Source organism: Myotis lucifugus, unplaced genomic scaffold (assembly GCF_000147115.1).
Source record: "Myotis lucifugus unplaced genomic scaffold, Myoluc2.0 scaffold_65, whole genome shotgun sequence".
Taxonomy (NCBI): domain Eukaryota; kingdom Metazoa; phylum Chordata; class Mammalia; order Chiroptera; family Vespertilionidae; genus Myotis; species Myotis lucifugus.
This window is the reverse complement of record NW_005871113.1, coordinates 1,684,011-1,698,531: the sequence shown is the minus strand read 5'-3', so window position 1 is coordinate 1,698,531 and position 14,521 is coordinate 1,684,011. Positions and strand designations below refer to the sequence as shown.

The following is a 14,521-nucleotide window of genomic DNA, read 5'->3' as shown; positions in this document are numbered from 1 at the left end:
AATACATGTACATAGCCTTGGGTAGCAAAGTCTTTTTAAAAGAATGCATATTTCACTTTTTTATTTTTCATTTTTTTGTTAATTCTCACCCGAGGATATATTTTTTCCAGTGGTTTTAGACAAGAGTGGAAGGGAGAGGGAGAGACAGAGAGAGAAACATCGATGTGAGAGAGACACATTGGGGCCAGGGATTGAAACCTGCACCTGAGCTACGAGCCTTTGACTGGAATCGAATCCGGGACCCTTCAGTTTGCAGGTGAGTGCTCTAACCACTGAGCTACCGGCTAGGGCTATGAAGGTCTTTAAGACTTTACCGGTTTAGGGTATCAAAGAACATGTGACCCAAGGACTGGATGTTGTTCATAGAAGTGTACTTACCATGGACTTGCAAGTCTATCCGCCTGCGGTCGGTCCCAGCAACATTGGTAGCCATACACAAATATCGCCCAGCATCGCTGACATGTGCCGCCTGGATGTGAAGGAATCCATTTTCCAAGATGGAATATCTACAAGAAGGATCACAATGAAGTCCCTCGAATCAGCCTTTTCCGATGACTCACATTTTGACTGAGAGCACTTTTCAAGACTTAGTTCACTCCATCTCCAGTCTTTTTCCTGCTTCAGAAATTGCCAACATGCTGGTGGAAACAAGGGATATTCTACAAAGGTGCACAGCAATGGGACTGTGATCTCGGAAGGATGGTCATCATTATGTTTTGGATATAAGTCTTAGGAATTATGCTTTTAAAATACTATAGTTTGATTCTCATATTAAGATGAAGAGACCCATTCTAATATACCAAGTTCAAAATAATGCATTGGGCAAAAGATTTAAGGGTTTGTATTTCAGTTCCTACAGTAGTTCTCACCCCTTTCCAGAGCTGTTACCTTGCGTGATTCCCAGAGAGAACAGCCCCATCTTTTCTCCACGTTATCCTCGGGGTTGGCACACCTTCAGCAAAGCATTCCAACACGGCTGACTTGTTTAGGTGAATGACAAGACTCTGGGGGCCACTCTTGATGTTTGGAGGAACTGCACGAGAGATGCATATGGAAGACTTCATTTATGTTAATAACGCAGCCTGAACTAAGACTTTGAAGCCATAATACAAGGTGAGCTTTGAGTCACATCTATAACTTTGCCCATAGCTTATCCAGGTTAGTATAAATAGAATCGGGGTTTTATACCTAAAATATTATTCAAGATATTTGTGTTTAAAAATCAAGTGTAGATGGGGGAGGGGGTGTTAAATCCCTTATATGGTGTGTGAAATCTGGCTTTCTAGAAGAGAGGCTTACATAAAAGTCAGCTTTAGTCTGATGCAAATTAAAGATGATATTTCTTATTTTTCTTTGGCCAAATAATGGTCAGAGAATGTTAACACTGGCACCACTTCACGTTAAATGAAGAACAGAAAGTGGGCTGTTTTAACAAAAAGCACATCTGTGATTAATCATGCAAGTCTCAGAGCATGCATTTTATTAATCATCAAATGCATATGGGAATAGGGAACCTGAATTTTAATTTTAGTAGTAGAGATATTAGTTGTGTGGGTCACCTAATATCCTGCAAAGTTTCATACATTAAAAATCCAAAGGGACTGTTCTGGTAGGAAGTCTGTATTATCTTCCTCAAGCTTGGCAAAGTTTAGTGTTTAGATTTTATGTTCGATAAAATTGAAATTCAATGGCGGTTTCTGTCTTGTACATGTATACTCAAACACCAACATCAATAAAGGTGAACTAATCTGGCCGGCATGGCTCAGTGGTTGAGTGCCCCCTATGGACCAGGAGGTCAGGGTTCAATTCCCAGTCAGGGCACATGCTGGGTTGTGGGGGTGTGCAAAAGGCAGCCGATCAATGATTCTCTCTCATCATTGATGTTTCTATCTCTCTCCCCTTCTTCCTTCCTCTCTGAAATCAATAAAAAAATGTTTTAAAAAAGGTGAACTAAATAATGGGCCACTTGTCATTTGGAAATTTAGTGTATTAACTTCCTGAATGGCTCGTATTTGAATGACATGAAACATTAGGATATGCTGATGACAACTGGGCATATATTATCCTCTAAGCTAGAGTAATATGTCTTTAATTAATTTTTTTGAAATTGAGTTAGTCTGAATATGGCCACAATACAAATACTACATGTTGTCTTTTTCTAAAGAAATAGGAACCACGAGAATTAATATACTCATTAAAAAGATTATTATCTACTCAAATGTCCTTCGCTAAATTTTTAAATTGTGAACCAACGATTAATTTTTCTTACCATTGACAGTGAGAAGAAAGTCTCTTGTAGTCTTTCCTGCAATGTTGCTGGCAGCGCAGGTGTAATTGGCTGTATCACCTGGCTCCGCATTGTTCACTTGCAAGTATCTTCCCCCAGATAGGATTCGGACTCGAGGTGTTGCCTGGATTGAGCAAGTAAAATATATCATTAAAATGTCAGGACAAGGAAGTGAAATGTTACTTTATAACATCAACAGTCACTGTAGGAAACTGTAGAGCACCTATTTTCCAGTACACTTTGTCTGCTCCCCCCACCATTATCCTGGTATCAAAAATCAGGAGGACCCTGCCAGTGTTTGTTAGTGGTTAGAGCTTTGGCCCAGACATACCTGGGTTGCGGTTCCATCCCAAGTGCGGAGGCAACCAATCGATGTGTCTCTCTCATATCTGTTTCTCTCTCTTTTTTTTCTCTTGCTCTCTCTCTCCCTTTCCCTCCCTCTCATTCTCTCTCCCTCCCTACCACCCTTCCACTCACTCTAACATATCAATGGAAAAAATATCCTCAGGTGAGGATTAACAAAAAACAAAACAAAAAACCCATGAGAAGAGCATATATGCATAACCCATGAACACAGACAACAGTGCTCTGAAGGCCTGGGGGCAGTGGGAACAGGGTGGAGGGAGTCAGTGGGGAAAAAATGGACATCTGTAATACTTTCAACAATAAAGATAGATTTAAAAAAACATACACCCAGGAGAACCATGTCTATGAGTGTGGTTAAGGCAGATATAACACATGTCTCCAGTTCTCCTGGCCACAGTGATGTACTCAAGGATGGGCAGGCCATTCAAGCTGAGAATGGGAAGCTTTAGCGAGCCAGTAACTTGGTTCTTCAAGGATTCCAGTCCCAGACTCCTGATGTTGCACAGGTTCTTGGGGTTACTCGTGAGGTCCAAGTTTGGACCGGGGGATTTAGTAACAGGGCTGCTGTAGAGACTTGGCATGACAGGTCAGTTCTTTTGAGACTCTGAAGGCTTCTTCTCTCTCAAGTACAGAAACAACTGAGTGTTTCAAATCCCACGTGAACCCATGGGCTCCAGGAGATACACGCTTGGGCCAATTTATGGCGTGTCTGGGATCACAATACCTATCTTCTGACCCATAACTAGTTACTAACTACCCAGGTTAAAGTTGAGAAAAGAAGAAGGCGGATCCAAGGACCCTGTGCCCACCCCTGCAATGTTGAAAAATTAGTAGCCTGATGTTTGGTTTTGTCTACCTAGCCAAGACTCCCCAACTGATTTTTCTCTCACTCAAAATGAATCCTTGGAAGTTACCAAGACTTACCTGTAACCGTTCTCCATTTTTAAGCCAAGTGATTACAGGTGGGGGCACTGCATCCGATTTGCATTCCAGTGTCACTTGTCTGTTCCGTAACACAGTGAAATCCTGGGACCCATCAGTTCCGGCAATGTTAGGGGGTACTGCGTGTGAGAAAAAATACACCACAGGCTTTCAATAAATGAGATGTAAAACGATCTGAATTATAATATGTAATCAACAAATATTGCTTCTGCTGTGTGAAATAAAAGGCATTAATAAAACATTACTCATTCAGTTTATGGTACAAATGATTACAAACAGTGGCATGTGTTTTTACTTACTTAATACTTTTACATACAGTAAGTAATGAAATTCTTCCAAGCCACATGACTAACATAATCACATTAACATCACCATTTAACAAGTAAAGAAACTCTGGCACAAAGAAAGGATTCCATGTGCAGAATACACTTGGTAATGATTTCCCCTGAACATCAGATTTTAAAACCACTAAATTAGGGTCTGTCTATAAAAATATACAGAAATGTATATATTTTTCTTAATATGCAGAAATGTATCTTTTTAATGTAACATATTATAACAGACACTTTACATGTCAATAGTGGCAGGTCTAATTGGTGTGTAGGGCAGGTGGGTGGAGGAGGACACTCCTGTATTACACCAGCCCTACAGTTTGCACTGCCTCGTCACTTAGGTATTTTATGAGAATCAGATAAAAATGTGCTTAGTTTTTTAAAAAGCTCCTCTTCATGAAGAGCAATTCCTATTTCTATGCCAGAGTGTAACTGGTCCAACTTTTTAGAACATAATTTGGCCTTAAATGTGTGTGTGTGTGTGTAAACAAGCAAGATATTTATAGGAATTCATCAAAATAAGATAATTAAGAAATAGGTCAACATGTATATACAAGGATGTTTATAACAGTGTTGCTTATACTGGTGAAAATATAAAAACAACCTAAATATCCAAAAATAAGGAATGGGTTAAATAAATGATGGCATATACGGTAAATGGAATACTGTGCAATTACCAAAAAGTCATTTTATAAAGATATATTTTTTGACATGAAAACATTTTCACCATTCCATTAAGTAAGATTGAGAAACAGGTTAACTATTATATGCTCTGTGACCACATTTCTGTGACAAAATATTAATATGCAAAATGGTCTTATCTTTGTGTGGTAAGATTATGAATTAAACAATTTTTCTTTTTATCATAATTTATATTCTGATTTTAAATATGAATTATTTGTGCAGGATCAAAAGAAGTAACAAAACCCAATGAACTATTCCTTAAAAGCATTTGATCAGTAAAATATAAGCATCAGATTTGAAAAATACATATTTCCTAATGCATAATCATATCTTATGATCCCCTGTGGAGTTGCCTCATGTTCCATAAAATATGGCTTCTAACTAGGTATTAGGGTATGATGGACTGACTACTGGACATTTTGCCAAATTTACCGTGCACTCTCACTAAATATTCTTTATCAGCATCTCCTGCAGGGCTGGAAGCCAGGCATGTATATCTTCCTGTATCTTCAACCTACAAAAATCCAGATATGTAAATTACACAATGTTACCACGCTAGTTTTGATGATGAGAATAAATATCCACTAGAATGAATTTGAAAATCTCACACCAAGCAAGATTTCATTAAGATGGCACAATAATTAATATTAATAAACTGTTTTAACATTTGTGATTAGCATTCATTTATCACGCATTGCTTGGCATCTCTATTCTATGTAATTCTATGTTTTAACAGGGTTTTGGCACTTTAATCTCAGAATAATTGCATGTTAGGTATATTTCATGATCTCAGGAAAGGCAGATATGTACATGACAGACTGGATACTCAAAGTTTATTAAGGAAACAAGTATTTATGAGTTTGAATTTCACATTGAAAACTTCAAATAGGGTCTTCCTGAAGAAAATAAAAATTAAGTAAATAAATGAATAAATAAATATCAGGTTATATGAATAAAGCACATGAATGCCACATGATGAATATACCTTTGAGGAAACAATAGGGCTATATTATGTAATTTGGCTGCAAATAGTGTTGACTGACAGCTAAATCTATTATTTTCTCACTAAAACCAGAAACATTTCTTTAAAAAAACCTCATGCATAGTTTCCACTGGAAGTGTTAGTCTTCATTCATATGTTTGACTTTTTTTTTTGTAGAAATGGCCCATGTTTATGTGTGTGTAAAGTATACTCTGGAAAATAGATGATCTTACTACTGTGAAAAATCTATTTTGGAAAAGTAGGAAAATCTTGTTTTCATTTATTTTACTACTTGAACATTCCTAGTATATTGGAAATTTTAAAATTCTTACATTCAAAACTGACTTTATAGGTTTTGGAAAAACTTTTTTGGTAGGCTGCAAAAACTCCTTTGAAAACATTTAAGACCAGTATGTTAAGACTAGTATTTTTGGAAAAATACTTAAACACAATTTTAGAAGAATGGCACTCACCCAGTCCTTCAATTAAGAATTTAAAATGCTGTGCTACTGCCTAGAGCAGGGGTTCTCAAACTTGGCTGCACATTAGAATCACCTGGGAATCTTTTTAAAATCCTGATTTCTGGGCCTCATCCTCTGGAAATTCTGTTTCTTTGTTACTAATGTTGTGGCCCCACCCCATAACAAAGAAACAGAATTTCTGGAGGACGAGGCCCAGAAATCAGGATTTTAAAAAGATTCCCAGATGATTCTAATGTGCAGCCAAGGTTGAGAACCACTGGCCTAGAGAATAATTTCTGAATTTCTCATCATATTTTCAAAACCTCTAAAAGTCAACTCTTCTCAACCAACTCATTTTATTCCCAAGTAATATTTTCCCTGCACTTGTCCTGACTTAGCCAAACTTGAACCATCATTCATGATTACTCTTAAATCTTGCCTCCTCCAAGAAATATTTCCTGACGACTTAGGCCCTTCAGGATATCAACCGTCATTATTTGTAGCTACATTTTCTAGGATGCGTTCTGTTAACAGGGTGTTTGAAAATTATTGCTGATCAGTTTTTTTAGAGTAAGATTTTGCAGAGTTGTTGACAAGTGCTATGGCTCACAGAGGAGGAAAGGCACAGTCCATAGGTTTCCAAGTCTACTTGGTCATACAATTCTTCCCTCTTTGGAATAAATCACAGAAGAATGTTTGACAAAAGATATCTTAAGAAACTCTTGTCTCTACCACACATTTTGGAATTTGCAAAACATCCATATGTGCCAGGCAATCTATATGTTATAGATATGTACATGAAAAGACAAAAGTAAAACATGATTTAGTAAGTGCTTTAGGTGAGATGTGTATAAAATGTTATGGAAACAGAGGCGTGGAGGAACCAAGAGCAGTCACTTCTATGTTTTTAATGGTTTTCTTATTTCTTTTCCTAATTTTATCATACGTGTAGCTTTATTTCTCCTAGGCAACTGAAAACTCACTGAAGGCTGAGAAATGTCTTATGGGTTATGCTGGTATTCTCCACCATAGCCAGAACACGTGGGTCACCATTTAACACTCTATGCATCTCTGTCTTGTTCGGTTATAACCCAACTTTTCATTCTTGCATTTAAGTCCTACTGCGATGTGGCCTTAATCTCCCTCTTAAGCTTTATCTATTTATTCCTTTACATTTATGATTCTTTTATAAATGTATGATTTATAATCCACATATGTTCTTGTCTTCATGCTATTCTTTATGTTACAAAATTCTTTTACTTCCTTTTCGGCCTGTTGAAATTATAGGATTCAAGTGGTTTGCTGGTTGGACCTGGGTTTTCTCTGGGTTACTGCAGGGTCTGATGGAGAGGAGAGGGGAATGGAAGGCGTGTTCTCCTTGGTGTTAGAAATGAGAAGTGTGCCGAGCTCCATCACTGAGCAACAATAAGTACTCGGCAGGCAAGTACTTAATCTCTCTGGATCTGTTGGTGGGTTTATAGGATGAGGATAAAGACATGGCTTCATAGAGTTGTCACGAGGGTCACAGACCCATAGCTGAACACAGGACCAGCACAATTTATAATCCCCAGCTCTCTTTTTCCAGCTCCCCTTCCTTCCTTCCTCTTTCCCCAGTGAAAATGCAAACAAAATATGATGAAATAATTTGTTATTCTATTTCAAAAGGAATGACGATTATAACAACAATAATAGCAGCAGCTAATTCTATCTAACTCTATTTTAGAATCACTACATGCCTGTGGCATCAGTCTAAGCACGTATGTTAGATTATCTCTAAATCCCCAAGTGCACGAGTTAGGTATTATTATCATTTTCCCCCTCAGTTCACAGATGAGAACACTGGGCCACAGGTGGGCAATATTTGTAATATAAGGCTTGTCTTTATTAGAACAGAAGACACTAAGATATCCCAGACATATTCCCCTTAAATAGACTCACATTTCTGATTAATTTCCTTAAACACAAGGAAATAACAGTCAATTTTACTGAATCGTTCATTTTTTTAAAAAATGGTGTCTCTTTAGATTTTCGGTTATGATAGTTCATTTTGAAGATCAAAAGTGCTCTTTGAGGCTTCATATATATGTATGTTGAATTGCTTTTTGGCAGTTCCATAAAGTGCTACATGGCACAAATTAACAGCTTCTGAAAATATTTGATCAGTTATAACACTGAAAATTTATAAAAGTTAACATGCAGATATCTTGCTTCCTTCTGAAAATCAATGATTTTACTACCGTGAAAAATGTATTTGGGGAAAGCAGGAAACTCTCTGACACTTCTTTCTAGTCACGTTACCTTGTAAGTGTCTTCCCAGTCGTGCATATTGTAGGACCAATCTATCGTTGCTAAAGTTACAGAGAGCTGTGATATATTCCAATTCAAAGATAAAATTTTCCCAACATTTCTCAGGTATCAGCAAGGGAGAAGCTGAACCAAGGATAAAATAATTGTATGAGCTGAACTTACCTGACTACTAGATATGCGAAGAACCTCTCCTCCTCCAAGACTTTGTACCTGATCTGTCTGGGGAAGGGGCCGTCCATCTTTCATCCAGGTGATTTTAGGAGCTGGGATTCCAGAAGCAATGCAGGTAAGTTCAAGTGGATTATGAACAATCACTGATATCTCTGTAGGTTCTTCAGATCCATTGATATGAGGTGGTTCTATTTAAAGGAAATTAGAAACAAAATAAACTTGCTGTTTCATAAAGTACTGCTGGTTAGAAAATCTTTCAAAGAAAACTTGACTCAAATTTATGGTTCAGCCCAGCCAGCGTGGCTCGGTGGTTGAGTGTTGACCTATGAAACAGGAGGTCACGGGTTCCACTCCCAGTCAGGGCACCTGCCCAGGTTGTGGGCTTGATCCCCACCCAGTGTGAGGTGTGCAGGAGGCAGCCGATCAATGATTCTCTCTCATCATTGATGTTTCTATCTCCCTCTCCCTCTCCCTGCCTCTCTGAAATCAATAAAAATATGAAAGAAATTTATGGTTCATATGATACAATCTAATGAGAACAGGATACCAAAATAATTACTAGATGTTATTACCATTTTAAAAACGGCAATGCTTTAAAAAGGATGGCTCATGGGTATAACACATCACAAAGTAACAAGCCATTACAAAGTAGCTACATCTCGTAATTGGGGTTCAGATTATTAGAGCAGTCTTACTTAACTGTGAAGATTTGAAAAGAATAAAAAGTAAACCCATCTTTTTCAAAGAGCGGTACGTAAACACAGTAGTGTGTTTCTGCACCTTTCCAATAGCTGCTGCTTCTACAAAAGCAATAGGCAAATGCTATGGAATTTTGCTATCAGCTCTTCAATGCAGAACTTTAAGAGGAAATTATCACTAAGCAGAAGAAAAAATAGTTACATTTGGAGACTATTTCTGCATAAAACACATTTGTTATGTCTGGGCAGAAACTCTTTCCTTTTTCGTTATTTATACTTCTAAATTATCCTTCTCAAGGGGATGTTAAGGAATCTAGACCCTTGAAAGGAACAACAAGGTTTTCAGTTCAACTGTTTCTAAGTTTAGGAATGCCTTTGAAACAGACCTCCCTTACAAAGATCATTCAAGTTTTCTACGAGCATTTCCAGCTTACTGTTTCGTAAGGCCGCCAAAATCGGTTGGACAGCTCCAAACATTAACTGTCTTCTTATTTTATTTTTTTAAATCAGGCACATAGTTTACAACAGAGGCTCACAGGAAAGGAGCTGGAGTCAAACAGCCCGAGTTTGAATCCTGGCTCCAAAAATTAGTAGGTTGGTGAATTTGAACACATCTCAAAATAAAGATGGTACTATTATTTCACTATAGGATTGTTGTGAGGATTTAATGAGATCATCTAGGAACAATGCATATTTCTTTTGTGTTTCTGAATCTGTTTTATTTTATAATTAAAGTTTTAAAAAAGTTATTACTATTACAATGCCTGCTACAGCTGTTGGTATTATTATTAAAACGATGCCTCCTAAAAATTTCTACCCGTGGTCATCATTTTTCTTTCTGGAAAAAGAAGGATATATTAAATATGTCTTTGTTTATAGATTATAATTAAGAAATCAGACAAAATACATTTCCTTAAGTGTATTTTAAGTCGATTCACTATTTTTTGCTTAAAAGATTTGTGTCTCCATGTTGTTTACTGAGTTAAATAAAAGCTCTGTATTACAGCTCCCAAGGCTTTCATAATATGGCTTAATCTATCTTTATAATATTATCTACTTTTAATATACTTGTCCTTCAACAAGTTCAGTGCTTTCTTGTTCTGTGACTTTTCTAATGCTATTCCTTCCAGTGAAACATTGTCCACTAATCCCATTTCCTAACTGAGCATATTCAAGGACAACCAAGGTCACATTAATGTCATTAAGTTCATTTGTAAAACTATATATCCTTCCTTGATTATCTCAACAAACTATGAAATGTCTATCCCTTCTAATTTCCATAGTGTGTTGTCTGTATCACTCAGAAGCATGTCCCTGATTCTTTTTCTGACTCTGGTCAATTCTTTATTCCTCTCACTTGCTGTGTATTTACTGTGTGTCAGCCACCGTGGATAAAAAGATTAGTTAGGCCTGGCCTTTATCCTCAAAAGATTCTAGTCACTAGATTTAAAATAACAACATGTTCCCAAATGGCTCAATCCCCAGTCATCAGAGCCTACAGGTGTAAAGTGATTGTGAACTTCTGCACTCTGGGTCTTGTCCCGAAGTCTTGTATTCGGGCGGCCTAGGCATTGTCCACAGTCTCAGGACTCCAGAACTTTATTTCCAGCCTACATCTCTCATCTGAACTCCAGACCCAGAAATCTAATGATTTAGATAAACATCTTCAGTGGGACGTTTGAAAACGACTTCACCTCAACCTGTTGCCTTGTTCCTCAAAACCTGGTCCTTTTCCAGCAGTCGCTGCATTTATGTGAAAGGTCCACCAATCATTTAGTCACGTGAGCCAGAAACTAGGAGTCCTCCTTGATATCTTCTTCACCTGTGTTTAAATCCACACCTAAGTCCTAACACTGCTACCTGCAATTCTTACCAGAATACTTGTTCTTCTCACCTCCATCACTAATCTGAGCTAAAAAACACTTACTTGGACCCATATCTCCTCCCTGCTGGCTACAGGTGCCTACCCAATATCAATTATTTGTTTCTTTCGAGTTAACAGACCCTGATTTTGTTGGGGTTGTGCCTCTTCAGTAGCGAGCAGGTGGAGTAACATGTGACAATTCTGACCCAAAGATATTCATGGGACTTCTAAGAAAGTCCCCGATCACGAACTATGATTTGAAGGCCAGGAGAATTATAAACATCTGCACTGGTGAACCAATGCAACTACCGCCTATCACGAACTATGATTTGAAGGCCAGGAGAATTATAAACATCTGCACTGGTGAACCAATGCAACTACCGCCTACCGCCAGATATCTCGCTCAGCAAGAGAAACAGAAGTTCTTTGTTCCAGCTGCCATCTTTTTAGATGTTCTGTTTTTCCTAAACATAATGGGAATAATACACTGGTCTCCTGCTCTAAGTAGCTCTCCACTCTGTAGTAAGAGAGGCCTTTTCAAACTGCAACTCTACTCAGGGCATTCCATTTAGTAGAATTTTTACTGGTTTTCCATTGTTCTAGGATAAAAACCAACATTTTTAATGTGGTCGACAAGCCTTCATAGCCTGGACCCTGTCAAAACCCCTCAGCTTTGTTTTGCAGGATTTCCTCCCTTGCTTTCAGTATTTTCACTAAAATGGACTTTCCAGAACCACTAATACACCAAGATACCTCCCACCACGTGGATGGAATTAAGATGAGACTAGCAGTTCCCCAAATTAGCACATTGACATTCACATTCTGAGGGTAACACTGATTCAAGTGTAGCGTTTTTCAGGTTTTAAGGGAATTAGCTTTCAACAGATGCTGGAATGCAGAAACTTCTCTTTCCGCTGAGGCAGTTTTCAGATCTGTCTTCAGAAAATATAATTTTTATACACCCTTCAGCTGGGAAGGCTGTTCTTTGTAAATGACTCTAACAACGTCAGCGTTATTTAACTCTTTCATTTTCTACATCCAGAAATGCACCATGATTCTATTTCTGAATTCCTAGTGGGTTTTTCCTTCTCTCTTTCCCCACTCACTGCCTCTTCCTGGGTCAGGGCCTGCATTTTCAGGCCTGTTTGAGTACAACAGGCTCTTCTCTGAATTCTTCACTCTGTCATCAGAAGGAATTTCGGGGAGATGAAATCTACTTGTAACACATCCCTGTTTGAGCTTTTTTACTGCCTTTGTCACGGGGTCAGATTCTCTAGAATGTTCCCAAGGCTCTTCACGGTTTGTATCTTTCCAGTCTTGTCTTTTGCTATGCCTCCTTTCTCACTCAGTTCAGTGAGCACAGATGGACAACTCAAGCTCTATCATTTTCAGGAGAAAGATGTAGGCAACTCCTCAATATTGAATGTTTACATACCTAGGACCTTCAGGATAAAGTGTTTGCTGACTTCTCCAGCTTCGTTGGAGGCAATGCAGGTGTACCTTCCCGAATCTTCGGTCTCTGCTTGGATGAGTTGAAGGACCATTCCTTGAGTGCTTACTGTCAGATGGGCGTCAAGCCCCAGAGGCTGGCCATCCCGAAGCCATGACATTCGGGGAGTTGGGGTTCCATCTGTGAGGCATGTCATGGAGGTAGAACTGCCCTTGACAACTGTGATGTCCTCTGTTCCCATGGCATTGTCCAGATTTGGTGGTACTACACATAAAAGAAAACGGGCACATTTTATATATCTACTTTGAGATCAGTTTAGATTAAAAAGTTGAAGAGTTCAATTAGTTTTATAGTGTTTCTATGCTCTATAAAAATATAGAATTTAAAACAGCATGTAATGAGTTGATGATGTCACCATAAAAACATGTGTTAGGTCGGCTAATTACTAATCTTCCAAAGTATTAGCAATGAAACCTCAGGAATGTTTCCTGTAGAACATACAATGTTCCAATGTGTTTAAATTTTGGCCATTGTTTTAACTGCTTAGGTTTGTCTCTTTAATTTGTTATAATACATATTATAAATTCCAGAAGCATATTTTCAACTACTTTCAATAAATAAAATAATAGTACGTTCTAGAGTAAGTTTTATATAAGCCAACATCAGTCATTTATATTAAATCGTTACTTGACTATTCTGAGATATCCTTAGGGATTGAGAAATCTAGACCAGAAAACCTTCATATTTCAGAAATGAAATGTTGCGAGTTCTCTATACATACACACAAAGACATATGTAGGGTGTCCCAAAAATGTATATACCCTGTATATATGAGAGCTCAATTGATGTTTCTTTTTTTCCAGATTGAACCCATTGGAATTAATAATTATTCAAAGTGTATACATTTTGGGGACACCCTGTTTATGCACACATCAATTCACATTTTTGATACTCTAAATGGGCCACTAATAATATTAGAAAACAGTCTGAACTTTCTATTTGTATGAAAGGAATGGTCTTACATCTGGATTGAAATGCTATTTCTAAAATTTTAGATTTGACTTAATGTAAAATTCCAGGTGAGAAGAGCATTTTGGCAAACAGACAGTATGCTCTAACAAACACGAACCCTGTGGAAGAAAATGTGTTCTTCCCTAGTCGGCAAGATCCTATCTTGCCAAGCTTTTCTGATATGGCAATATCTAAATATAAAAGCACGTTGCTTAATACTAGACCCATGGTAAAACACTAGAGTCATTTCTGCGACATACCAAACACTTGAAGACTATAATGTTTATTATCCACCCCAGCTCTGTTGGAGGCCACACAAGTGTACACGGCAACATCGGACACCTGAGCTCTCACAATCCTGAAAAACAATTTGACCCAACAGTTCATAATTTGATCCCATTCAACACACACAAATAAAATACCTATGGTTTAAATAGATATAGAAAGTGGTTTATGTGGGAAAAGTTTAGGTATGAAGGTTATAACCATCCATCATAAACCACAGATGCCTCAAATGTAATTTATCCTACAAAGTTGATTAGACACTGACAGTAAGCCACTGAAAATATAATACAGTTTGAGAGGTGAATATTTTTCAAATATATTCTAATAGAGAATGATATTAATGTGAAAAATCACATGATTTAGTAGGCATCTTCCTATCATTTGCCTATAAATTTTAGCTAAAATAGTTGTTCTCAGAAACATATATGTAATAGATACGTCCCTTTAAGAGCTATTTTATACAATTTACTAAAACACGAGCATTGAAATAAGAATAAAAAACCATTGTAAAACTGATGAACAAAAACAGATCCAGAGACAGAGAAGCATTGATCAGACCGTCAAACCTCAGAGGGAAGGTAGGGGAGGGTGGGGGTATGGGGGAGAGATCAACCAAAGGACTTGTATGCAAGCATATAGGCCTAACCAATGGACACAGACAACAGGGAGGGTGAGGGCATG

The 14,521-nt window shown here is 37.7% G+C and overlaps 1 protein-coding gene across 2 annotated transcripts in view; it reads right to left on the bottom strand.

The window, feature by feature from the left end:
- HMCN1 (hemicentin 1) overlaps positions 1–14,521 on the bottom strand; it is a 374,104-nt gene that overhangs the window by 64,135 nt on the left and 295,448 nt on the right. For both annotated transcript variants that reach the window (XM_023754745.1, XM_006089863.3), the window contains exons 67-74: positions 13,816–13,913; positions 12,530–12,808; positions 8,524–8,720; positions 5,044–5,125; positions 3,578–3,714; positions 2,270–2,411; positions 889–1,033; positions 379–506 (exon numbers count right to left, since the gene is read on the bottom strand). In XM_023754745.1, coding sequence (XP_023610513.1) covers positions 379–506; positions 889–1,033; positions 2,270–2,411; positions 3,578–3,714; positions 5,044–5,125; positions 8,524–8,720; positions 12,530–12,808; positions 13,816–13,913 — 1,208 coding nt within the window. The remainder of the gene's footprint in view (positions 1–378; positions 507–888; positions 1,034–2,269; positions 2,412–3,577; positions 3,715–5,043; positions 5,126–8,523; positions 8,721–12,529; positions 12,809–13,815; positions 13,914–14,521) is intronic.